The sequence below is a fragment of the Desmodus rotundus genome, chromosome 3, assembly GCF_022682495.2.
Source record: "Desmodus rotundus isolate HL8 chromosome 3, HLdesRot8A.1, whole genome shotgun sequence".
In the NCBI taxonomy this organism is placed as follows: Eukaryota; Metazoa; Chordata; class Mammalia; order Chiroptera; family Phyllostomidae; genus Desmodus; species Desmodus rotundus.
Window position 1 is genome coordinate 19486054 of NC_071389.1, and position 26883 is coordinate 19512936.

The 26883-nt window shown below is 51.3% G+C and overlaps 1 protein-coding gene across 1 annotated transcript; it reads left to right on the plus strand.

Moving 5' to 3' along the window:
- The first annotated feature begins 1982 nt into the window (after positions 1-1982).
- Positions 1983-25914, plus strand: LOC123480029 (ornithine decarboxylase-like). Its single transcript, XM_071221121.1, has 6 exons — positions 1983-2089; positions 16049-16236; positions 21852-22036; positions 22938-23117; positions 23627-23800; positions 25807-25914. The coding sequence occupies exons 4-6, from the start codon at positions 22980-22982 to the stop codon at positions 25912-25914; spliced, it is 420 nt and encodes a 139-aa protein (XP_071077222.1). The 5' UTR covers positions 1983-2089; positions 16049-16236; positions 21852-22036; positions 22938-22979.
- Positions 25915-26883: the final 969 nt, after the last annotated feature.

Here is a 26883-nt window from a genome sequence, read left to right on the forward strand (position 1 = left end):
GACTGTTGGACAGTTAAAGCCTGTTTGCCCACCTTGGCTGAACGGCCTTCAGAGCTCTGGTCCAGGTCCTCACAGAGGAAGAGTCTGTGATGGTCTTTGTGATAAGGCCTCCTTCTCTCTGGTCTCGATGCCCATTACTCCCCCAACTGCCCCCCATCACACATGGACACACATGCACACAGGTGAGCACAAATGCAGACGTGCAAATATGTACACAGCACATATGCATGGACACACCTGTGTGCACAAGCACACACATGCACATGAGGATGCATATGATGGACTGCCACTCAATATCCACTCGCCCCTCCTCCCAGTGCCTGCCTGCAGGGCTAGAAAGCAGAAACCATATTCCCCAGACTCCCTTTCAGTTCTGAGTGTGAGGTACAGCCAATTGGAGAAACTTCTACGAACTCTGGAAGGTGCGAGTTTCTACAGACAAATACTGTGTGCAGATGCTTGTGTTTTTCTGCGGCCAATTCCAGGGTATGGGCACCAGGTTCAGGAGGGTAAGAGGCAGGGCTGGTGGTGCGTCTGCTGGTGCTGCCCCTGGGTTGTGGCAGGTGAGGCTCTCCCTGCTCCTGGTGGCTTCAGCAGGCAGCTTCCTTGGTAGCCCTCTTCCGTGGCGTGGTTTTGGGAGTTGCTCCTGAAAGCCCAACCTTAAATTTGTTTCTCTCAGGTCTCCGGACTGTTTATAACACGTAACACTTGGCAATACATTTCCTCCTGTTTAAACCAGCTAGGGTAGTGTGTTCTGTTCTCTGCGCCTACACCTTTCAGGTGTTGGCTCAGATGTCTTGACCTCTAAGGTGGACTGAGTCCTCCGTTATGAGCGTGTTTTTCCCGTGACACCTGACATCTGATCAATGTTCGTTCTCTCAAAGTCTGGATTATATTCACATCCTCTCAACAAATATTTGGTGGGCATGTGTGAGCTCTCTTCTTGGTGCTGGAAATAACAGCCATTCACGTGATGGGGTGGAGTAGGAGCTCAGTAAATATTAAGGAGAAACACATTAAACAGGCCAACAGATTGATAAACAAGGTAACTTCAGGTCATGAAAAGCATTATGACAGGAGGACATAAAGGAATGGAGAGTTGGAAAGGTTTCTATGGGCACAAGGGTGTTAGGGAAAGCCTCTTTGATGGGGTGACATTTGAGCTGAGACCTGAGGGAGAAGCCGGCCATAGGACAGCTTGGGAAAAAGAAGTCCAGGAAAGTGCAGAGGCCCTGACACCGGAAGAGCAGAGGAAGAGCAGACAGGACAGCATAATGGGGGGAGGGGGAAGACATAGTCTGGATTGTATCTTGTAGGGTGTGAAAATTAATAAAGGGAAACCTCACTAAAATGGAGTCAGAAGGCCAGCAGGGGGAGCTCTCACACAGTACCACTGCATGTCAATTGCAGGAAAAATGTCAATTACACACCCCAATAGAATGGTGGATAGCAAAGAATCACCAGTTATAGATCCCAACAGGAAAAGATGTACATTACTTCTCCAACAAGAATTTGACTACCCTAGCAGCTCAGCCAATGCGAAACCGGCACGTCCCTGAACTCTCGCTTTTTCCTTAATGGATTTTCTTCCAGAACAACCCCTCCTGGGTTTGAATCCTGCCACCAGCACTAACTACTGTGTGATTTTGGGTGAACGCCTTGATCTTTCTGGACCTCTGTTTCTCTGTCTGGAAATGGGTTTGGTAACGATCCCTGCTTCCAAGGGTGGTGGTGAGCATCCAGGAACTGCTTAACCCTCAGCCCTGGCACACAGGAGGCGGGCGCCGACGTCACACAGGTCTGTCCTCCCCGGGAAGCCCCTTGTGGCAGTGGCAGAGGGCCAGCTGTGGTGCTCCCAGGCAGGCTGTGGCCCATCCCAGTGGCTCCACCCCACTTGCGACAACCCTGCCCCTGCCTGTCTGAGGGGCCACTTGCCTTTTTCTGTCCTGCTCCAGGAGCCGGGCTTCTTCCCTGTCAGTGCCTCAGAGGAGGAGACAGCGGCACCATGGCCCCCAGTACGGCTATCCGCCAGACTTGCTGATGCTTCAACGTCCGCATCGCCACCACTGCCCTGGCCATCTACCATGTGGTGAGTGCGGGGCAGGCCCAGGGAGACCGCACCCGTGCGTGTGTGTGTGTGTGTGTGTGCGTGTGTGAGAGTGAGTGTGAGTGAGTGTGTGTGAGAGGGCCCCAGATCTGCTGAGCCCCCTCCAACTAGATGGCCACTGCTCACCACCTTTCTGTGGGATCCCGCTCGGGTCTCAGCCTTCTGCTCTGTCCACTGGGGGGAAGGGGACCTGGCTGCAGCCTCCATAGTGGAGCAGAGGTGGAAGTAGGGGTCCTTGTTGCAAGAGAACATAACTCGCATTTTCTCGGAAGCTTAGTTTCTGCCTCTGTAAAATGGGACAAAATAGCAGCTACAAGGTCAACCTGGTACAAATGGAACCCCAGGTGGGAAAGCGCTTTGGGAGCCAGGAATCGGGAAAATGGGGGCCGGGATGCTGCCAGGATAGGGGCCAGGCTGCAGGCACAGCTCCAGTTCTTCCCCACTGTGGGGGCAGGCTCACAAGTGGGAATCTCCTTTTGTGCTTCCAATGGGAGGGAGGATGGAGTCCTCTTAGTGTACAGTTTGGGCGAACCACTGCCTTCTCCCCACCGGGAAAACTTGAGCCTTTGTGCTAAAGAACAGGGGTGTGAGGGGAGCTTGCCTGGCCCAGTATCTTGTGGGGCAACCCGAGGGGAACAGGCCCAGTGGTTCCACTTTGGAGGCTGGTGTGTACCTCCTGGATGTGGAGCCTTGGCTGTGGGTGAGTCACAGCTCCCTTCTGCCCCCCGGGGCTACAGGTTGCCCCATCTCAGTGGCTGAAGGTTGGGGTCTCTGTTCTGACCTTCCAGACCCCCGGGCCTCACCCCACAACTCTAAGCCATACCCAGCTCCCCAACGCCCAGGCGCCTTCCTCCCAGGGTGACTCATGGGCTGTGGATAACACTTCTCTCGTGAGCCTGGAAGGGCTTCCTCAAAAAGAGCCTAAATCCGCACGCAGTGGCGGCTGCTGTTAGTGCTTAGACCTTGGCTACATCTGCTTCCTGTTGCAGGCTGGGCAGGCGGGGCTGTGGCAAGAGCTCAGCCCTCAGAGGTGGGTTGCTGTTTGGTGCACACAGCCTCAACGCAGACCCCGTGTGCGAGCCCTGGCCTCACCATTACTAGCTGAGCAGCCTTGGGCTACTTGCTTAACCTCCTTGAACCTGTTTCCTCCTCTAATAAACGGGCATCACAGCCACCTCTGATAGGCTGGCTGAGAGGATCAAGGGCGTTGATATCTACAGACAACATCAGACACACAGCTGAGTGCCTTCTTAGCAGCAATGCGTCAGATGTGGAGCTTGCTGCCAGCACCTGCGGAGTCCAGCTGTCAGGCCCCAGAACGCCGGTTTTGGGAGGAGCTCAGAGGTGCCCTGCCTAGCTTGTGCCAATGCGGGAGTGATTCTGAGAGAAGCGAATGGCATCTTGTCTGTCCCTGTTACCGTAGACAGTCAGGGAAAGCTGGGGATTCTCCCCCACTGCCCAAGATGCCACAAGGGAGGTCCTGTCACTGAACCCACCAAAAGCTAGAAAGATGCATGGACAGGGCCCAAGTATGCCAAAAGCTAGCAAGGTAATTGGGTAGGAAAAAAGCCCTCCCTTCCCTATCCCTCCAAGAACCGGGGTTTGAGCAGGAAGAGGGGATGATCTTTGAGACAGGAGTCCACCATTCTCCCAGGTCGCAGCACCTGAATAAACCTCTTCCCTTTTGCACCAGCACCTGTCTCAGGAGTTGGCTTTTGTTGTGGCAGGCAGCCGAACCTGCATTTCAATTACATCCCCACATCAAGTCCTTAGGGTCCCTTCACGCTCTGAGATTACACAACATTCTTGGAAGGTCAGTGTGGTACGCAGAAGTGGCCCCGTGGGAAGCAGGCCCCTGGATCCTTATGCATGTGCTGCCACTAACTGGCTGTGTGACCTTGAACAAGCGTCTCTCTTGGGCCTCAGTTTTCCTTTATAAAGTGAAGGGTGTGTAAGGGGTGTGGACTGAGTTGGAGGTCTCAAACTCCAGGGCCTGCAGGGGCCAGACAGGTCCTGTGAGTGAGGGTAGTGGGCAGCCGGACCCGCGGTGACCTGGGGAGTCCCTGCCAGGTCCGCTCTGGCAGCCGCCCTCTGTTTCCGCTGATTGTTGCCTTGAGGAACGTGGGCCCTGGCAGCGGCTCTTTGGATGTTTAGAGAAGCAGGGAACATGGGCTCTGATGTTTTCATGTTGGGGACTGATTCAAGGTAAAAACAAATCCCTGTGCAGGCCGAGCTGAACCCACTTGTGGGCTGCCTGGGCCAGGAGGCCGCCCTGCAAACTGCAGACTCTGTGACTCTCAAGGTTTCCTCTTGGTCACACCATCTAAGGTCCTCACCTGTACATGATGTCAGTGACATGACATACATGACATAAATGACATTGGTGCCTGCCCACAGAGCTGGAGAATCCGTGAGTGAGTGATCAGGGAAGACTTCTTGGAGGTGGTGCCATTGGCAGAGGCATAGAGTTGGGTCATGGGGAGTATGGATAGGAGCGGAATGGGTGTGCAGAGCTGTGGAGGCTGAAGGACAGTGGCTTGTGCAGGGGACACTACACAGACCAACCTGGAGGTTTCAGGTGGGGAGCAGGAGATGGGAGGGGCTTGGAGTGACAAGCGAAAGAGCCTGAACCTCTGCTGTTGAGAATTCCTGGTTGTGGGGACCTAACTGTGTGTTGTAAAATGTTTAGCAGCATCCGTGGCCACTCTCCACAAGATGACGGTAGCTCCCTCCAGTTATGATAACTGAGAATGTTTCCAGACAGTGCCTGATGCCCCCTGGGAGCAAAATCACTCTCAACTGAGAAGCGCTCTCTAACGTGAGTGATGGGGAGCCGCGGGATGTCCTAGAGGAGAAGGCAGGAGAGGTGGGGAGAAGCCCGGAAGCCATGCAGCTGGCCCAGGCAGTCCTGTCAGGGTTGGGCTCCTCAGTTGATTCCAGAGGGGGCTCCTCCTCCTGCCCCCTCTATGACAGGCCTCTGCTCCTTCCCAGAAAGGGAAAGGGCTGGGGGCTTTCCTGTGGCCCAGAAGTTGGGTGGCAGGTGGACTGCCAGGGCCCCGAACATCTGGATGGAAAAAGAGAAGCCACCCTCCAGATGTGTCGATCACCAGCTTCATCTGCAGCCCGTCAAGGTTGACAGCCCTGCAGGTCGAGAGCTATGTGTGGGCTTGGCTCCTCTGGGGAGGGGTTAAATCAGGCCCTTGGTTTCTCGGGACCTGAAAAATGAGAAGCCATCCATGGGAAGGGCTGGAGAAAGCACTCAAGACACAGAGGTGAGCCACTGCACGGGCCCTGAGGTGTGGAGAAGTTTCGAATATTCTAGAACAGGAAGGAAGCCTGTGGGGCTGGAGCTGACTTCTCAGACCAGTGCTCTGTGGTGTCTGCTCTTGCTCTTTAGGAATGGCTTCTCCCCTGGGGACTCCGACTTCTCTCTCAAGTTCTGGTCACACAGTCGATGGCAGTCTACACTCAAGGCTTTCTGCCGCTTCTGTCTCACATTCCCCTAGCCTCCCTCAGGCCTCTGCTCTGGGTTCTCACCCTGGAGCCTGAGGATCCCACCCTAAGACCACAGGTGGCCTCAAGGGGGCAGCAGCATGCAGAGAATGCCAGGGCCTCCCTGGAGAGCTCTGCTTCTTGCTGCTGACAGACCAGAGGCAGTCAGATCACCACGTGAATGAAACCGGAACCTCCAGGCCTTTCACTCTGTTAAGTCCCTTCGGAGGCCAGGGGATGGCCTTCACAGCAGTTTGATATTTCCCTCCTTAAATCTTAAAGAATTCTCCCAAGCTATATACCTGTGGATTCCACTAAACCTCTCAGGGCTCCGGGGCACTCGGGAGGAAACGGATGTCACTGTGGGCCTGAGTTGAGCCGCTGATGGCCTGAGGGCTTCCTGGTCGGGCAGGGCACACGTCACAGCCAGAGCCCAGCAGCCAACATCAGCTCCCAACCTCTAGAGCCCCGACCCTGAGGGCCCCCGGCCCTGAGGTGGCCCTGCTCCTAATGGGCTGCTGCTCCCAAACAAGCCATGCTCCCACTGGGGCCTTGGTTTCCACTTCAAAGTGAAGCCAGAATGAAGATACAAATGAGAGAGGTGGCCACCTCAGCTCCCGAAAGTGTTCCAGTTCTTGGTTGCTCTTCCTAGGTCCCCTGGGATACCTCACCTTCTGCCAAGAAATCCCCTTTGAGTCGGTTAACATGAAGGTGGTTTTCTTACAACTCAAGGAACTCAGAATGGGACTTCTGGCCAAGATGGAGGCATGGGTAGATACACTTTGCCAACCCAAAGAAGGAAAACAACAAATTTAAAAACAAAAAATAACCAGAACTGCCAGAAATTTGAACTGTATGGAAGTCCAACAATCAAGGAGTTAAAGAAGAAAGATTCATTCAGACTGGTAGGAGGGGCAGAGATGGACAGATGGGGTAGAGATGACCCGTGGCAAGGTGGTAGCTGGAGGACGAGGCAGACAAGGTAGTGGTTGGTGGACCAGGTGTTCCCACATTTGCATGTGTCTAACCAGGAAGAACAACTGGGGAGTGAGACAGACTGCACAATCCAGGGTTCCAGCATGAGGAAATAAAGCCTCAAAACCTCTGACTATAAAAATCTGTGGGGGTTACGGCAGCAGGAGAAACTGCAAGTCCCACAGGAGAGTTCGTTGGAGGGGCCTGTGGGGTCCTAGAATGTGCACAAGCCCACCCACCCAGGAATCAGCACCAGAATTTGCTTGTGGGTAGTGGGGGAAGTGACTGAAAGCCAGCTGAGAGCCCAGCAAGCATCACTGTTCCTTCTTGGATCCCTCCCCTGCATATAGAGCCACAATGTGGCTATGTGGTTTGCCCCACCGTGGCAAATACCTAAGGATCTGCCCCTTACAACATAATAGCTGTGAGGAGACCAAAAAAACCCCCCAAAACCCCAAAAAGGTCCTAATGAAAGAACAGATCAAAGCTCTAAAAAATAGAGCTAAGTGATGAAGAGGTAGCCAACCTATCAGATGCAGACTTCTAAACACTGGTAATCAGGATGCTCGAGGAAAGGGTTGAGTAATGCTCACAAAATAGAGGAAAAAGTGAAGGTGTTGCAAAGTGAAATAAAGAAAAGTATACAGAGAACCAACAGTGGAGGGAAGGAAATCAACAATTTGGAGCAGAAGGAAGAAAGAAACATTCAACCAGAACAGAATGAAGAAACAAGAATTCAGAAACATGAGGAGAGGCTTAGGAACCTCCAGGACAACCTTAAATGTTCCAACATCCGAGTCACAGGGGTGCCAGAAGGAGAAGGGGAAGAGCAAGAAATTGAAAATTTATTTGAAAAAATAATGAAGGAGAACTTCCCCAATCTGGCAAAGGAAATAGACTTCCAGGAAATCCGGGAAGCTCACAGAGTCCCAAAGAAGTTGGACCCAAGGAAGCACACACCAAGGCACATCATAATTACATTAGCCAAGATTAAAGAGAAGGAGAGAATCTTAAAAGCAGCAAGAGAAAAGGAGACACTTACCTACAAAGGAGTTCCCATGAAACTATCAGCTGACTTCTCAAAAGAAACCTTGCAGGCAAGAAGGGACTGGAAAGAAGTATTCAAAGTCATGCAAAGCAAGGACCTACATCCAAGATTACTCTATCCAGCAAAGCTATCATTTAGAATGGAAGGACAGAGGAAGTGCTTCCCAGATAAGGTCAAGTTAAAGGAGTTCATCATCACCTAGCCCTTATTCTATGAAATGTTAAAGAAACTTATCTAAGAAAAAGAAGACGATCAAAACTATGAACAGTAAAATGACAGCAAACTCACAACTATCAACAACTGAAACTAAAAATGAAAACAAAAACAAACTAAGCAAACAACTAGAACAGGAACAGAATCACAGAAATGGAGATCACATGGAGGGTTATCAGTGGGGAAGGGGAAGTAGGGAGAATGGTACAGGGAAGAAGAAGCATAAATGGTAGGTACGAAATACACAGGGGGAAGTTAAGAATAGTGCAGGAAACGGAGAAGCCAGAGAACTCGTTTGTACGACCAGTGGACATGAACTAAGGGGGGAATGCTGGTGGGGGCGGTGGTGCAGGGCGGAGGGGAATAGAGGAGAGAAAAAAATGGGACAACCATCATAGCATAATCAATAAAATATATTTTTTAAAAAAAGAACGTTAAGGAATTAAGTACAAAGAGTCATTGTTGGCAGCACTGCTCGTGACAGCAAAGCCAGAAACAAAATGCACTCTCATGGAGAGAGATAAGAGGGGCTGAACTATGGCCTCTGCTTACCACGGAATGCTAAGCAGGCATTAAAAATGCGGAATCAGAGTGAGATCTGATTCTTTGGAGGAATTTCCATGCTGTATGGTGAGACTAGCAAGACGCAGAGAAATGTATATTTTAAATACGATCCTGTTTTTATTAAACAAAAGGCAAACATTTTTATTCACATATAATCATAATACAGAATGCATACAGTTCTAGTGATGAAATATTAAGTATCTGGGTTTGTTAGATTCATAAAAAGATACATGGAAGGCCAATCCCAAAACATAGAGGGTTTTCACTGGGGAAGGGCTTTCAGGTGTTTTTCACTTGCTTTCCTTTAATTTTCTGATGTTGATTCCGCACGTAGAGCAATCAAGTCCTTTAATTTTCCGTATTGTTTACATTGGTCGCAATGAGCATGCACTATGGGCATGAGCCAAAATAATGGAGAGCTATTGTGCTGTGGAAGAAAAAGAGATGCTATAGTTTTAAACCCAAAGGCTATCTTCTTGGCTGCTACTCTTCTCTCCTTTCTGGAGACGAGCAGGCAGGAGTACGGAGGGCCAAGACCACACAGCTGAGAGGGGTGGAAGGACTCCCGCCCAGGGTTCCACACTGAAGTCCAGGCCACACCTGCTCTCTGCCTCCTAGCAGGATAAGTTCTGGTGTCAGACAAGCCTGGGTTAAATGCTGGCGTTGCCATTCATAGCTGTCATTTGGTTGTCACATGGGTGGGCCATCGTTGTCACAGGAGGAGAGTGACTAACTTTTCATGGTCTTGGCCCATGGCTAGGTCATAAAAGCATTGCCAGCAGCCGGACTTCCTCCTTCCTGACCTCTTTTCGGGGCGTGAGCCCCGTCCAGCCAAGTGGCCCTAACCTGGAGGCTGCCTGTTTGGAATTTGCACCAGAGGAGTCTCGGAAAAACTGCTTCAGCCCGTTTCAGTCCACACTGTTTCCGAAGAGCCATCTGGGGTTGATTTCCTGTCTTCTCTGTGAAGTGCCTAGCTGACTTTATCTTGCTGTGTACAGTCAGATCAGGTGGAGGCAGATGCCTTCTCTGTTCTTTCCAGGCTGCAAACAGGGGCTGCTTCTGCTTCCTGGTGTCTGGGACCGTTCATGCTGTGTCTGAACACCTGTGTCAGAGGCATCTGTCAACCTTCCTGAGCTGGGAGGGAGTGACAGGGAGACGGCAGTGAAGCCAGGCCCTGTCCTTGGTCCTTTGTGTGTACTGGCTCATTCAGACCTCACCACAACCTTAAGAAGGAACATCTGTGAGTGTCTCCATTTGACAGAGGCACAGAAAGGTCAAGTCCTTGTCTAGATTGGCAGCAGAGCTGGTGCAAACCTTGGCAATCTGGCTCCACCACAGCTGCGGCACCACGGGCAAGTCATCTAAATTTTTGAACTTCAATAGGCTCATCCCTAAAATAGAGACGATAATCCCCTGCTCCCAATTGCTCAATGAGTGTGTACATCTTTTTAAAAAAAATTTAATTTATTGATTTGAGAGAGAGAGAGAGAAACATTGATTTGTTGTTCCACTTATTTATGCCTTCATTGGTTGATACGTGCATGTGCCCTGACTGGGGATCAAACCTGCAACCTTGGCGTATCAGGACGACGCTCTGACCAGCTGAACTACTGGCCAGGGCAAACATGTGACTTGGGTCAGCTTCAGCCAATTCCATTGGGTTCTCTCCACCTGCCCCTGCACCCAGGCCCTGGTACAAAGTGGTAATACCTCGTGTCATCAGCAGGACCATGTCCCAGAAAGGCCAGGACACCCGTCCTGCTTGGGGTGGGGTTAGGTGAGCAGATTCTGTTCCAGCGGGACGTCTAGGCAGGGGTGAGTGTGGGGTGTCCCCTCTGGGATGACTTTGTCTCCAGCTGCTTTGAAAGGTCGGTCATATAACTGGAGTCACAGTGTTTTCAGGGCTACAGGCCTCACCCTGAGGGTATCCCTCAGGATGCTGTGTGTCAAAGGAGTGTGACTCTGGACTGTGGCACCTCCTTTCTTCATGGCCTTGGGAACCTTTCATATCCTCCCAGGTGAGAAGGAGACGGTGGGGCGGTGGGACCTGGGGGTGTTTGACCTAGGGGACAGCTGGCTGGGGAGATGTGAGCCCGTCTGCAGATTTCCGAAGGGCTGCTATGGGGAAGGGGAGTTTTTCTCTTTGCAGTGCACTTGTTTTTACTTTTAATTTACTTTTCCTTTTCAAAAAATTTAAATGAAAATACTACAGATATACAACTAAAAATAAATTGTATTGAAAGACATAATGAAATCAGCGGATAACTGCTCCACAGTCCTCATTCCCTGGGGTGACGGTTCTTAAACTCGTCTGCCCACTGGGTGATTTAAACCGCCCCCCCATAGGTGCTGGTATAACTGGGTTGCAAGAGGCCCGGCATTAGGATGGTTAATAGCACCTGGGCTGATTCTAAAGTGCGGTCAGGATCGAGAACCACATCGCCCACTCTCTCTACCCAGAGGCAAGCTGCTGCTTTAGTATCCTCCATATTTATGAAGTACACTTTTGTGCCCTTCTGTCTTAACTAATCACCTTACGTACTATTATTAGATGACTTCTTGTTATGTTAGTTGAGTACATAAGATAAGGGGACTTCAGCTGCCGGAAACATAACCCGCACCAGCAGTGACCTGAACAATGAAGACATTTCATGATTGCAGACCCGCCCAGGGCTGGCTCAAGAATGTCACTGTGGATTCACGGTCTCTCCAGTCAGCCAGAGCCCTTCCTCAGCACGTGGCCTTGGCCTCTCCGGGTTCGTCTTCTCACCGCTGAAGCACTGTGCTGCCCTGTCCCTCAAGGGCTGGCTCAGATGCCCTCTCCTTTCCCAGGAGTCTACCCTGGAGTCTTCTCACTGCCCCAGCAGTCTACCCCTCTCTTCTCAGCACTTTGTCGAAAGGGTCAGTGTTCCACTTACCCCTTTGTGTTCTGAGGCCTTTGGCTCTTCAGCCAGCCATTCTGGAGGCCACGGGCTCCTGGCATACCGGGAGGAGCTGTTAACTGTTCAACGTCCTGTACATGGAAGGTGGTAGGTGCCTCCCTCATGTTTGATGGGCAGATTAACCAAGTGGCAGGTCTTCCCTGAGCCCTTTTGTCTACATCTCATTCAAGTTTCATTGATAAATTGGAGGACCTAGACTCAGCGAGTGGTTCTTAACCTTGAACTATCACCCAGAGATATGTTCTTCTGGAGTAAGGGTTCACGCATTTTGTTGGGTTGTCAAAGCTCTGACCTCAAACAGTTTTGAGGACCCCTGGTTTTCATTATCTTTGAGCTCCTCCTAACTCTGATATTATTATTATTATTATTAAAGATTTTATTTATTTATTTTTAGAGAGAGGGGAAGGGAGGGAGAAAGACAGGGAGAGGAAACATCAATGTGTGGTTGCCTCTCACGAACCCCCTACTGGGGACCTGGCCCACAAGCCAGGCATGTGCCCTGACTGGGAATCAAACCAGCAATCTTTTGGTTTGCAGGCTTGCCCTCAATACACTGAGCCACACTGGCCAGGGCTGAATTTACTTATTAATTCCATGGTTGGTGGACTTTCGGACTGTGTCCACTTTGGGGATATTGTAAATGAAGTTGCTGTGAACATTTGTACCTGTCTTTGGTGGACACATTTCTGTTGGGTCTTTCTTACTTCTCTTGGGTATACAGAGTCTGACCAGAACGTATTCAGCCACATAATATGAAAAACAGGGACATTGAAGACAATACATAGAACAACAACGCCTCAGTCTCCTTCAGAGTCGGCACCTTGGGACCTCACGCAGTTCTCCCAACTGCAAAATGCAGCACGATGTTCCTTCTGCTCTGGTAGCAGAAGCCGTAGGATGAATTTTGCCATGACACGTTTCAGGCCAGGATCCTGCATCAAAATCTAGGACACAGTAGTGTTTGGAATCCCCAGATCAGCCCCTAGTTCTCACACTGTTGGTCGCCGATCTTGGTTGATTGCAGCCTGTACACGGTCAACATTCTCAGGTGGTCTGCTTGTAGCAGGCCTTCCAGAAATGGGTCACTTTCAACAGATTCTTGAGCACTTTTGAAGCGTTTGTGCCACACTTTTATTTGCCCTGCACTCATTGCATCATCTCCAAAAGCCTTCTGAATCATCCAAATAGTTTCCGCGGAGGAATGTTCAAGCTTAACACAAAATCTGATGCAGATTCGTTGCTCTACTTGGCCATTTTGAGTGTGATGGCCACACAGTACACATGCTCACTCAGTGGCATCTACCGCCCCCACTGACCAGTACAGTGAAGTCGTCATTGTTCACGCATGCGCATTCCAGTCCACTCTCCTTGTCTGCCAGGTTACACTGATGTCGTGCAAACCATTCTTGTTATTGATAATAAGGGCTGGACTTCTTCCGGACAGACCTTAGAGACTCATAAGTGGAAGTGCTGAGCGTAGGTTAAGTATATGTCCAGCTTTAGTAAATACCACCAAAGAGGTTCTCCAAGTGGCCTTACCAATTGCACTGCCAGCAGAAGGAATGGGAGTTCCAGCTGCTCTACTTCTGCCAAAACACTCGGTGTTGCCCACCTCTTTACCGTTACCCATGCTAGCGGGGTTGGGCAGTGTCTCATCGTGGTTTTATTTGCATTTCTCTGATGACCAATGATGTTGAGTATATTTTCACGTGCTTGTTGACCATTTGATGTTGTGTGTGTTTGTGTGTGTGCAAAGTAAGGTGTGGCAACTTGTATTCCTAAAGTTTGATTTTAGTTTTACTTACTGGCTTCTTTATCTCTTCAGTGGCAAGAGATGACTGATTCTTCATAGTTCAGTTATAGAAAGTTCCTGATTCTTTGGCCATATCTTGTGCCAATAAAATAGGACTCTGAGCTTACCCTTTTATGTCTCTAACTTCTACAGGATAGTTAGAAGTCACCCCACCCCCAACCCATGCCTTTTGTGCCATTCTATGGCAGCAAACATTTGCTCTCAAAAGCTTTCCTTCCAATGAGAAGTTCATTCGAGATGGGAACATGCAAGAATTTTAGTGACTACTATCTCACCACTACCCACATGCTAGCTACAGTCACTTTTATAATATCAGCTGGTGCTCATGCCTTCAAATGACTCCAATAGAGCTCAGGCCACCTTCTCACACATGCTGGCTGCAAAGCAGTCTGGGAAGGCTGATTTGTTGCTTCCATGCAGTGGGGGGGAGGGACTTGGAGGAGGGGTGTTCAGAGACGCTAGGTATCCATAACATAAGACAAATATTTACTATAAATCTATATTTTAGCTTTTAAGACAAAATGTTTCAAAATCCCTGGTTTAAGACAAAAGTTTAAAAATCTAAGTCCCTTATAATGCCATTATTATCACGAACTAGTTTAATAAGTTCTTAACCAGTGACATGAAGGTATTAGGTATGGGCTTTACATGCATTATCTCATTCATTCTCCATGATCCTGTTAAGGAGATTCTATTATTATCCTGCCTCTCAGCACCTTGGTTTCATTACCTGTAAGATACTTGCAACTACACCCATAGGTTTGTAAGCGTTTTGATACCTAGCTTGATACAGTACTTGGTAGTGAGTAAGCATTCAATAATTACATTATATTCACCACCACCCTAAGCGATATCCCTCCTAAGCTAACTCGTAACCCCAAATGACTTTTTGAATTCAAGGGACACAGCGTCTTCCTCTTCAAGCTGCCCCAGGGCAGAAGGGCTAAGCGCCTGGGTTTTGCCCTGAGAGTTTTAGGACCTCCCCACCCTGGCCTGGGCTGGGCAGGCCCAGAGACTCAGCCTACAGTTTTCTGATACCCCCTCCCCAGGCAATGTCAGGACACGGGGGTGCCCACAGGAAGGAGGCCAGCCTGAATGCGGAGGGGTTTCCCAGTTTGGTGGAGGCTGTCAGGAGGGGCCAGCAGGTAACAGGGTGACCCCTCACGGCCTGCACAGAGAGGGAGTGACAATAACAAGGGGCACAGGTTGGGGGGAAGGGTACAGGAAGAGGGGAAGGTACAGCCCAGCCCCATGGACTAATGGGGTACGGGTGACTTTCCCATTTGGGGAGGCTTCCAATGAAATATTTAAACCCATAGAAATATTTAAACCTCCATATGGGGAAAGGCCAATCCCTGCTCCAGGACAGCAGAACCGGGACTGACTCAGGATCGTCCGTGTGCAGGGGTGGGTGAAGACCGGGCCCGCCATCAACTTGCTGGAGGACCTGCAGCCCTGCTCTCCTCTCTGAACCCGTCAGCTTTCCTGCCTACCGGGTGGGAGGGGAGGATGAGAAGGAGTCCAGGTGCCTTCGGGCTCAGACAAGGCTCCGGTGGTCACATGAGCAGGAGTCCAAGCTTCCCTTGGGTGCCTGTCATCGTGGGCAGACCTGGGGTAGGTGACTTATCCTGGCTTGGGGCCTGGGGGCACAGTCCAGTTTGGGCCCCAGCTTTGTGCAGATCTGGGCTGGGTCAGTTCTAACTACATGGATTTGCCTGGACTCAAGTAGTTGGGGTCAGACATGGGACCCCACAGCTTCTCAGGGCAGGACTAGTTGGCAGCTGTCCCTCCCCTGGGCCAGCAACACCACAGCATGTCGGGCAGGTGACTCAGCAGGAGCCTCTTGTCCACCCTTAATCCAGGCACTGAGCTCATCCTGGGGCTAATGATGCAACTCCTTGCGGGTTGCCAGTCTAACGTAGAACCATTTCGTTCTGACTCCCACAGACTGTGTGCCTGGCCCTGGGTAGAACCTGCCTGATCACTGCCGGGAAGACAACCTGAATTCCCCACGAAAAGCACTTAGCATCGTGGCGACACTTACTTAGGGCGTGGTCATGTCGGCTGCTGTTGTCTTAGTGTGATTGCTATCACGTGCTGGCACGTTGCTACGTTCTTCTCAGGTGTTATCTTGTTTCATCTTATTTTGTCCTCACAACCACCTGTGAGGTATTGTGGACACTGTCCGCATCTGGCAGATGATGAAATGGAGGCCCAGGAGGCCCAGGAGGCCCAGGAGGCCGTCTACCCAAAATCTTACACACCTACGAGACAGAGCTCGGGAAGTCAGGCTGACGTGACCTAGCGTGGGACAGCTGTTGGCATGAGTCTCTATAAAAGTCACGGACTTGACCATTTTGTTTGGGATCATAGACCAGAAGGCCTTTCCTTGCTCACTCCTCCCCTCTCCCATCATTCTCAGATGGAATTTCTGAGGACCCCGAAGGTTAAGGGATTTGCACCAGGTTTCCCGAGTCCCTCCCTCCAATCCAGGCCCTTCCTGTTGCCACTTCCTAGACTTTCAAGCCCCCAGAGCCTGAGGATGGTGGTCAGATGGAACATTGGCCCCTGCTGGGAAGGGCTGGGCTGGAGGCCCCAGTCAGGAAGACACAGGGCAGGGCTGACCAAGGAGTAGGGTCAGGACAGCAGCAGATACCTGCTGATCTCCCTTCTAGAAACAGGAACGGGAGGCTCTGGGTGGGGTGTAAGCCTGCAGGAGCCAACAGTGCCACCCCAGAGGTGGGGTTGCCCCAAGGTGGTGGCTTGATCCTGGGTGGACTAGCGGGTCATAGAGTAAGACCTCAGCAACCCCTGTGGGGAGGGGAGGCGGGGGGAGAGTGGGGACTGTTACTGAGCACCAAGGGATGACTCAGAAGGCTCACTTTCCCAATCAGAGACTCCCAGCCAGGCATTTAAATGTGCGGTGGAGGCAGAGATACGACGTGGGGGAGACCGTCTCCTGCTCTGGGCGGTGGAGCTGAGCCACGACTGCAGTCTGAGGTTGGGTTCCGCTCCCAGCTCTACTCCTGCTTTGCAGACCTGTCTGAAGACCTCTGAGCCCCACAGTTTTTATATCTTTTAGGTGAGATGGGTGGGTGACAGGGTTTCCAGTGTCCCTCTACTCTGATTGTGGCTGGTGTTCTCTTATAACAGGAGTCTGACTTCACCCTTGGGCCTATTGTGTGGGCCTCCAAGGGACTGGGGAGGTTTGGGCTGAGCGGTCAGGGTTGACCAAGGTTTTGAGGGAGCAACCTTCAGAGGTACTTCCTCTGGCCCTGAGATCTGGGCTGAGTTCCCTTCTAACACAGGGAATTCCTGGAAGCCCGGGAAGCCATAGGTCCCAGGCCCCTGGGCTGTGCCTATGGAAGCAGGTCACCATGGGCACCAGGTAGCCCGGGTGTGGAGTGGAGGCCACGGATACCACCCAGCTGCTGAAGCAGAAGGACTCCGGCTGCAGGCTGCCTTCACTTCAGTTTCAGGGATGGGTGGCCAGCCTTACTTAGGTCCAGTGACTGTGCTACAGAGCCCAGGCACCAGTTCTAGCTCTGCCACTGACCACTTGGTGACCTTGGGCAAGTTCTTTCTTTTCTCTGGGTCATTTGTCCCCGTGAGAAAAGTGGGATGTTGGACTAGATTATCCCCCAGATCCCAGCCAGCCCTATAATCCAAAGATCCTGCACTCTGCCCTCAAGGGCCACTTTTCTCATCTATCAATGGGCTCACGTGTGTGAAGCAGCCTGGAAAAGGATGCGAACCATCTATCATGCGTGCACATTTTGAGCATCTTGCTTGGTCCCACATTAGGCCACTGATGCCAGCTGGCCCAGGCGGCCCATCCTACAGATGGGAAGGTTTACGAGGGCTCCACGGAGCTCTATGTGGCTGAATGGACTTGCTGGCCCGGAAACACTGGTTTGGGGGGCAATGAGGGAATGGGAGGAGGGAGTGTGCTGGGTCCTCAACACAAGTCCTTTCCAGAAAGCTGGTACCGTGCCTGGCAGAGAGCTCTGGTGGAGTGTCAGAGATGAGTGCCCTGCTCGTGGACCAGAAGGAGAGTGCAGGGGCTGCTGGAAGCACCTGGCCTAAAGAGATCATCCCCCTGGGGCCTGGGGAGTCCGCCAGGGAGGTGGTCTGGAAGAAGATCCAGGACCTCTCTGATTCCGTACGGACTAGAGGGAAGGGGAGGGGAGCGGAGGGCCGGGAAGGGATGGGAATGGAGTAGTAGAGAGTGGAGAGGGTGAGTCTTGGCTGCCACTTATGTGAACACAAAATAAGACCTTCTGTTTGTGGTTTTATAAGTCAGCTTACTAGATCTTACTCCAAGACTCTGTTCTTTGGGAATCACGGAACAGTTCTTATGTCCCGTTCTAGTCCCCAATCACCACTTAGGATTTTACCCTATGCCAGACTACCTGGTGGAGGGTTGAAGCTGTCCTGGCCCCCTTTTTGGTCTACAAAGGTTGTTGCCCGCTTAGCTCCCTGTTATCAGAAGGTTGGGGGCTCAAATACTATCTTTGCCGTGTACTTGGAGAGGTGACTCATACTTCAGAACCCTAGTTTCCTTTTTTCTATGCTAGCAGTAATAACAGTACTTACTGCATGGGGACTTTGTGAGGGTTCAGTGAAAGACACAATGCCCGGTCTTCCCTCCCTCTCTCTCTGCCTTGGCAGGACCACAGAGACCCCTTCATGGTGGCCGACCTGGGTGCGTTGGCCAGCCGCCATCAGGCCTTCTGCCAGGCCCTGCCAAGGGTCTCGCCTTTCTATGCTGTGAAGTGTAACAGCAGCCCCTGGGTGCTGCATGTCCTGGCTGCCCTGGGCACTGGCTTCGACTGTGCCAGCCAGGTGAGCCTGGGCCCGCTGCCAGTTGCTTCATTCCAGGGCCTGACACTTCTTGGGGAAAAAAGGCCAATTGCCAGGGGTCCTGGAGTGGGGACCACAGCCCCTAAACCATGGCAGGTGTGGGTGGTGCCAAGTTGCTGGCAAAAGAATAAATGAATGAACTAACAGTGTAGTCGACCTTCCATGGGTTTAGGTGGCATGGGCAGTCAGTCTGAGCTAGAGAGTGGAGGGAACAGGTGTTTTCAGCTACAGACCCCGTTGGCCCAGCCACACTTTTATTTGCCCTGCACTCATTGCATCATCCCCGAAAGCCTTCTGAATCATCCAAATAGTTTCTGTGGAGGAATGTTCAAGCTTAACACAAAATCTGATGCAGATTCGTTGCTCTACTTGGCCATTTTGAGTGTGATGGCCACACAGTACACATGCTCACTCAGTGGTATCTACCGCCCCCACTGACCAGTACAGTGAAGTCGTCATTGTTCACGCATGTGCATTCCAGTCCACTCTCCTTGTCTGCCAGGTCACACTGATGTCGTGCAAACCATTCTTGTTATTGATAATAAGGGCTGGACTTCTTCCGGACAGACCTTAGAGACTCATAAGTGGAAGTGCTGAGCGTAGGTTAAGTATATGTCCAGCTTTAGTAAATACCACCAAAGAGGTTCTCCAAGTGGCCTTACCAATTGCACTGCCAGCAGAAGGAATGGGAGTTCCAGCTGCTCTACTTCTGCCAAAACACTCGGTGTTGCCCACCTCTTTACCGTTACCCATGCTAGCGGGGTTGGGCAGTGTCTCATCGTGGTTTTATTTGCATTTCTCTGATGACCAATGATGTTGAGTATATTTTCACGTGCTTGTTGACCATTTGATGTTGTGTGTGTTTGTGTGTGTGCGCAAAGTAAGGTGTGGCAACTTGTATTCCTAAAGTTTGATTTTAGTTTTACTTACTGGCTTCTTTATCTCTTCAGTGGCAAGAGATGACTGATTCTTCATAGTTCAGTTATAGAAAGTTCCTGATTCTTTGGCCATATCTTGTGCCAATAAAATAGGACTCTGAGCTTACCCTTTTATGTCTCTAACTTCTACAGGATAGTTAGAAGTCACTCCACCCCCAACCCATGCCTTTTGTGCCATTCTATGGCAGCAAACATTTGCTCTCAAAAGCTTTCCTTCCAATGAGAAGTTCATTCGAGATGGGAACATGCAAGAATTTTAGTGACTACTATCTCACCACTACCCACATGCTAGCTACAGTCACTTTTATAATATCAGCTGGTGCTCATGCCTTCAAATGACTCCAATAGAGCTCAGGCCACCTTCTCACACATGCTGGCTGCAAAGCAGTCTGGGAAGGCTGATTTGTTGCTTCCATGCAGTGGGGGGGAGGGACTTGGAGGAGGGGTGTTCAGAGACGCTAGGTATCCATAACATAAGACAAATATTTACTATAAATCTATATTTTAGCTTTTAAGACAAAATGTTTCAAAATCCCTGGTTTAAGACAAAAGTTTAAAAACCTAAGTCCCTTATAATGCCATTATTATCACGAACTAGTTTAATGAGTTCTTAACCAGTGACATGAAGGTATTAGGTATGGGCTTTACATGCATTATCTCATTCATTCTCCATGATCCTGTTAAGGAGATTCTATTATTATCCTGCCTCTCAGCACCTTGGTTTCATTACCTGTAAGATACTTGCAACTACACCCATAGGTTTGTAAGCGTTTTGATACCTAGCTTGATACACTACTTGGTAGTGAGTAAGCATTCAATAATTACATTATATTCACCACCACCCTAAGTGATATCCCTCCTAAGCTAACTCGTAACCCCAAATGACTTTTTGAATTCCAGGGACACAGCGTCTTCCTCTTCAAGCTGCCCCAGGGTAGAAGGGCTAAGCGCCTAGGTTTTGCCCCTGAGAGTTTTAGGACCTCCCCACCCTGGCCTGGGCTGGGCAGGCCCAGAGACTCAGCTTACAGCTTTCTGATATCCCCTCCCCAGGCAATGTCAGGACACGGGGGTGCCCACAGGAAGGAGGCCAGCCTGAATGCTGAGGGGCTTCCCAGTTTGGTAGAGGCTGTCAGGAGGGGCCAGCAGGTAACAGGGTGACCCCTCACGGCCTGCACAGAGAGGGAGTAACAATAACAAGGGGCACAGGTTGGGGGGAAGGGTACAGGAAGAGGGGAAGGTACAGCCCAGCCCCATGGACTAATGGGGTACGGGTGACTTTCCCATTTGGGGAGGCTTCCAATGAAATATTTAAACCCATAGAAATATTTAAACCTCCATATGGGGAAAGGCCAATCCCTGCTCCAGGACAGCAGAACCGGGACTGACTCAGGATCGTCCGTGTGCAGGGGTGGGTGAAGACCGGGCCCGCCATCAACTTGCTGGAGGACCTGCAGCCCTGCTCTCCTCTCTGAACCCGTCAGCTTTCCTGCCTACCGGGTGGGAGGGGAGGATGAGAAGGAGTCCAGGTGCCTTGGGGCTCAGACAAGGCTCCGGTGGTCACATGAGCAGGAGTCCAAGCTTCCCTTGGGTGCCTGTCATCGTGGACAGACCTGGGGTAGGTGACTTATCCTGGCTTGGGGCCTGGGGGCACAGTCCAGTTTGGGCCCCAGCTTTGTGCAGATCTGGGCTGGGTCAGTTCTAACTACATGGATTTGCCTGGACTCAAGTAGTTGGGGTCAGACATGGGACCCCACAGCTTCTCAGGGCAGGACTAGTTGGCAGCTGTCCCTCCCCTGGGCCAGCAACACCACAGCATGTCGGGCAGGTGACTCAGCAGGAGCCTCTTGTCCACCCTTAATCCAGGCACTGAGCTCATCCTGGGGCTAATGATGCAACTCCTTGCGGGTTGCCAGTCTAACGTAGAACCATTTCGTTCTGACTCCCACAGACTGTGTGCCTGGCCCTGGGTAGAACCTGCCTGATCACTGCCGGGAAGACAACCTGAATTCCCCACGAAAAGCACTTAGCATCGTGGCGACACTTACTTAGGGCGTGGTCATGTCGGCTGCTGTTGTCTTAGTGTGATTGCTATCACGTGCTGGCACGTTGCTAGGTTCTTCTCAGGTGTTATCTTGTTTCATCTTATTTTGTCCTCACAACCACCTATGAGGTATTGTGGATACTGTCCGCAACTGGCAGATGATGAAATGGAGGCCCAGGAGGCCCAGGAGGCCGTCTAACCAAAATCTTACACACCTACGAGACAGAGCTCGGGAAGTCAGGCCGACGTGACCTAGCGTGGGACAGCTGTTGGCATGAGTCTCTATAAAAGTCACGGACTTGACCATTTTGTTTGGGATCATAGACCAGAAGGCCTTTCCTTGCTCACTCCTCCCCTCTCCCATCATTCTCAGATGGAATTTCTGAGGACCCTGAAGGTTAAGGGATTTGCACCAGGTTTCCCGAGTCCCTCCCTCCAATCCAGGGTTTTATAAGCCCTTCCTGTTGCCACTTCCTAGACTTTCAAGCCCCCAGAGCCTGAGGATGGTGGTCAGATGGAACATTGGCCCCTGCTGGGAAGGGCTGGGCTGGAGGCCCCAGTCAGGAAGATACGGGGCAGGGCTGACCAAGGAGTAGGGTCAGGACAGCAGCAGATACCTGCTGATCTCCCTTCTAGAAACAGGAACGGGAGGCTCTGGGTGGGGTGTAAGCCTGCAGGAGCCAACAGTGCCACCCCAGAGGTGGGGTTGCCCCAAGGTGGTGGCTTGATCCTGGGTGGACCAGCGGGTCATAGAGTAAGACCTCAGCAACCCCTGTGGGGAGGGGAGGCGGGGGGAGAGTGGGGACTGTTACTGAGCACCAAGGGATGACTCAGAAGGCTCACTTTCCCAATCAGAGACTCCCAGCCAGGCATTTAAATGTGCGGTGGAGGCAGAGATACGACGTGGGGGAGACCATCTCCTGCTCTGGGCGGTGGAGCTGAGCCACGACTGCAGTCTGAGGTTGGGTTCCGCTCCAGCTCTACTCCTGCTTTGCAGACCTGTCTGAAGACCTCTGAGCCCCAGTTTTTATATCTTTTAGGTGAGACGGGTGGGTGACAGGGTTTCCAGTGTCCCTCTACTCTGATTGTGGCTGGTGTTCTCTTATAACAGGAGTCTGACTTCACCCTTGGGCCTATTGTGTGGGCCTCCAAGGGACTGGGGAGGTTTGGGCTGAGTGGTCAGGGTTGACCAAGGTTTTGGGGGAAGCAACCTTCAGAGGTACTTCCTCTGGCCCTGAGATCTGGGCTGAGTTCCGTTTTAACATAGGGAATTCCTGGAAGCCCGGGAAGCCATAGGTCCCAGGCCCCTGGGCTGTGCCTATGGAAGCAGATCACCATGGGCACCAGGTAGCCCGGGTGTGGAGTGGAGGCCACGGATGCCACCCAGCTGCTGAAGCAGAAGGACTCTGGCTGCAGGCCGCCTTCACTTCAGTTTCAGTGATGGGTGGCCAGTCTTACTTAGGTCCAGTGGCTGCGCTACAGAGCCCAGGCACCAGTTCTAGCTCTGCCACTGACCACTTGGTGACCTTGGGCAAGTTCTTTCTTTTCTCTGGGTCATTTGTCCCTGTGAGAAAAGTGGGATGTTGGACTAGATTATCCCCCAGATCCCAGCCAGCCCTATAATCTAAAGATCCTGCACTCTGCCCTCAAGGGCCACTTTTCTCATCTATCAATGGGCTCACGTGTGTGAAGCAGCCTGGAAAAGGATGCGAACCATCTATCATGCGTGCACATTTTGAGCATCTTGCTTGGTCCCACATTAGGCCACTGATGCCAGCTGGCCCAGGCGGCCCATCCTACAGATGGGAAGGTTTACGAGGGCTCCACGGAGCTCTATGTGGCTGAATGGACTTGCTGGCCCGGAAACACTGGTTTGGGGGGCAATGAGGGAATGGGAGGAGGGAGTGTGCTGGGTCCTCAACACAAGTCCTTTCCAGAAAGCTGGTACCGTGCCTGGCAGAGAGCTCTGGTGGAGTGTCAGAGATGAGTGCCCTGCTCGTGGACCAGAAGGAGAGTGCAGGGGCTGCTGGAAGCACCTGGCCTAAAGAGATCATCCCCCTGGGGCCTGGGGAGTCCGCCAGGGAGGTGGTCTGGAAGAAGATCCAGGACCTCTCTGATTCCGTACGGACTAGAGGGAAGGGGAGGGGAGCGGAGGGCCGGGAAGGGATGGGAATGGAGTAGTAGAGAGTGGAGAGGGTGAGTCTTGGCTGCCACTTATGTGAACACAAAATAAGACCTTCTGTTTGTGGTTTTATAAGTCAGCTTACTAGATCTTACTCCAAGACTCTGTTCTTTGGGAATCACGGAACAGTTCTTATGTCCCGTTCTAGTCCCCAATCACCACTTAGGATTTTACCCTATGCCAGACTACCTGGTGGAGGGTTGAAGCTGTCCTGGCCCCCTTTTTGGTCTACAAAGGTTGTTGCCCGCTTAGCTCCCTGTTATCAGAAGGTTGGGGGCTCAAATACTATCTTTGCCGTGTACTTGGAGAGGTGACTCATACTTCAGAACCCTAGTTTCCTTTTTTCTATGCTAGCAGTAATAACAGTACTTACTGCATGGGGACTTTGTGAGGGTTCAGTGAAAGACACAATGCCCGGTCTTCCCTCCCTCTCTCTCTGCCTTGGCAGGACCACAGAGACCCCTTCATGGTGGCCGACCTGGGTGCGTTGGCCAGCCGCCATCAGGCCTTCTGCCAGGCCCTGCCAAGGGTCTCGCCTTTCTATGCTGTGAAGTGTAACAGCAGCCCCTGGGTGCTGCATGTCCTGGCTGCCCTGGGCACTGGCTTCGACTGTGCCAGCCAGGTGAGCCTGGGCCCACTGCCAGTTGCTTCATTCCAGGGCCTGACACTTCTTGGGGAAAAAAGGCCAATTGCCAGGGGTCCTGGAGTGGGGACCACAGCCCCTAAACCATGGCAGGTGTGGGTGGTGCCAAGTTGCTGGCAAAAGAATAAATGAATGAACTAACAGTGTAGTCGACCTTCCATGGGTTTAGGTGGCATGGGCAGTCAGTCTGAGCTAGAGAGTGGAGGGAACAGGTGTTTTCAGCTACAGACCCCGTTGGCCCAGCCACACTTTTATTTGCCCTGCACTCATTGCATCATCCCCGAAAGCCTTCTGAATCATCCAAATAGTTTCTGTGGAGGAATGTTCAAGCTTAACACAAAATCTGATGCAGATTCGTTGCTCTACTTGGCCATTTTGAGTGTGATGGCCACACAGTACACATGCTCACTCAGTGGTATCTACCGCCCCCACTGACCAGTACAGTGAAGTCGTCATTGTTCACGCATGTGCATTCCAGTCCACTTTCCTTGTCTGCCAGGTCACACTGATGTCGTGCAAACCATTCTTGTTATTGATAATAAGGGCTGGACTTCTTCCGGACAGACCTTAGAGACTCATAAGTGGAAGTGCTGAGCGTAGGTTAAGTATATGTCCAGCTTTAGTAAATACCACCAAAGAGGTTCTCCAAGTGGCCTTACCAATTGCACTGCCAGCAGAAGGAATGGGAGTTCCAGCTGCTCTACTTCTGCCAAAACACTCGGTGTTGCCCACCTCTTTACCGTTACCCATGCTAGCGGGGTTGGGCAGTGTCTCATCGTGGTTTTATTTGCATTTCTCTGATGACCAATGATGTTGAGTATATTTTCACGTGCTTGTTGACCATTTGATGTTGTGTGTGTTTGTGTGTGTGCGCAAAGTAAGGTGTGGCAACTTGTATTCCTAAAGTTTGATTTTAGTTTTACTTACTGGCTTCTTTATCTCTTCAGTGGCAAGAGATGACTGATTCTTCATAGTTCAGTTATAGAAAGTTCCTGATTCTTTGGCCATATCTTGTGCCAATAAAATAGGACTCTGAGCTTACCCTTTTATGTCTCTAACTTCTACAGGATAGTTAGAAGTCACTCCACCCCCAACCCATGCCTTTTGTGCCATTCTATGGCAGCAAACATTTGCTCTCAAAAGCTTTCCTTCCAATGAGAAGTTCATTCGAGATGGGAACATGCAAGAATTTTAGTGACTACTATCTCACCACTACCCACATGCTAGCTACAGTCACTTTTATAATATCAGCTGGTGCTCATGCCTTCAAATGACTCCAATAGAGCTCAGGCCACCTTCTCACACATGCTGGCTGCAAAGCAGTCTGGGAAGGCTGATTTGTTGCTTCCATGCAGTGGGGGGGAGGGACTTGGAGGAGGGGTGTTCAGAGACGCTAGGTATCCATAACATAAGACAAATATTTACTATAAATCTATATTTTAGCTTTTAAGACAAAATGTTTCAAAATCCCTGGTTTAAGACAAAAGTTTAAAAACCTAAGTCCCTTATAATGCCATTATTATCACGAACTAGTTTAATGAGTTCTTAACCAGTGACATGAAGGTATTAGGTATGGGCTTTACATGCATTATCTCATTCATTCTCCATGATCCTGTTAAGGAGATTCTATTATTATCCTGCCTCTCAGCACCTTGGTTTCATTACCTGTAAGATACTTGCAACTACACCCATAGGTTTGTAAGCGTTTTGATACCTAGCTTGATACACTACTTGGTAGTGAGTAAGCATTCAATAATTACATTATATTCACCACCACCCTAAGTGATATCCCTCCTAAGCTAACTCGTAACCCCAAATGACTTTTTGAATTCCAGGGACACAGCGTCTTCCTCTTCAAGCTGCCCCAGGGTAGAAGGGCTAAGCGCCTAGGTTTTGCCCCTGAGAGTTTTAGGACCTCCCCACCCTGGCCTGGGCTGGGCAGGCCCAGAGACTCAGCTTACAGCTTTCTGATATCCCCTCCCCAGGCAATGTCAGGACACGGGGGTGCCCACAGGAAGGAGGCCAGCCTGAATGCTGAGGGGCTTCCCAGTTTGGTAGAGGCTGTCAGGAGGGGCCAGCAGGTAACAGGGTGACCCCTCACGGCCTGCACAGAGAGGGAGTAACAATAACAAGGGGCACAGGTTGGGGGGAAGGGTACAGGAAGAGGGGAAGGTACAGCCCAGCCCCATGGACTAATGGGGTACGGGTGACTTTCCCATTTGGGGAGGCTTCCAATGAAATATTTAAACCCATAGAAATATTTAAACCTCCATATGGGGAAAGGCCAATCCCTGCTCCAGGACAGCAGAACCGGGACTGACTCAGGATCGTCCGTGTGCAGGGGTGGGTGAAGACCGGGCCCGCCATCAACTTGCTGGAGGACCTGCAGCCCTGCTCTCCTCTCTGAACCCGTCAGCTTTCCTGCCTACCGGGTGGGAGGGGAGGATGAGAAGGAGTCCAGGTGCCTTGGGGCTCAGACAAGGCTCCGGTGGTCACATGAGCAGGAGTCCAAGCTTCCCTTGGGTGCCTGTCATCGTGGACAGACCTGGGGTAGGTGACTTATCCTGGCTTGGGGCCTGGGGGCACAGTCCAGTTTGGGCCCCAGCTTTGTGCAGATCTGGGCTGGGTCAGTTCTAACTACATGGATTTGCCTGGACTCAAGTAGTTGGGGTCAGACATGGGACCCCACAGCTTCTCAGGGCAGGACTAGTTGGCAGCTGTCCCTCCCCTGGGCCAGCAACACCACAGCATGTCGGGCAGGTGACTCAGCAGGAGCCTCTTGTCCACCCTTAATCCAGGCACTGAGCTCATCCTGGGGCTAATGATGCAACTCCTTGCGGGTTGCCAGTCTAACGTAGAACCATTTCGTTCTGACTCCCACAGACTGTGTGCCTGGCCCTGGGTAGAACCTGCCTGATCACTGCCGGGAAGACAACCTGAATTCCCCACGAAAAGCACTTAGCATCGTGGCGACACTTACTTAGGGCGTGGTCATGTCGGCTGCTGTTGTCTTAGTGTGATTGCTATCACGTGCTGGCACGTTGCTAGGTTCTTCTCAGGTG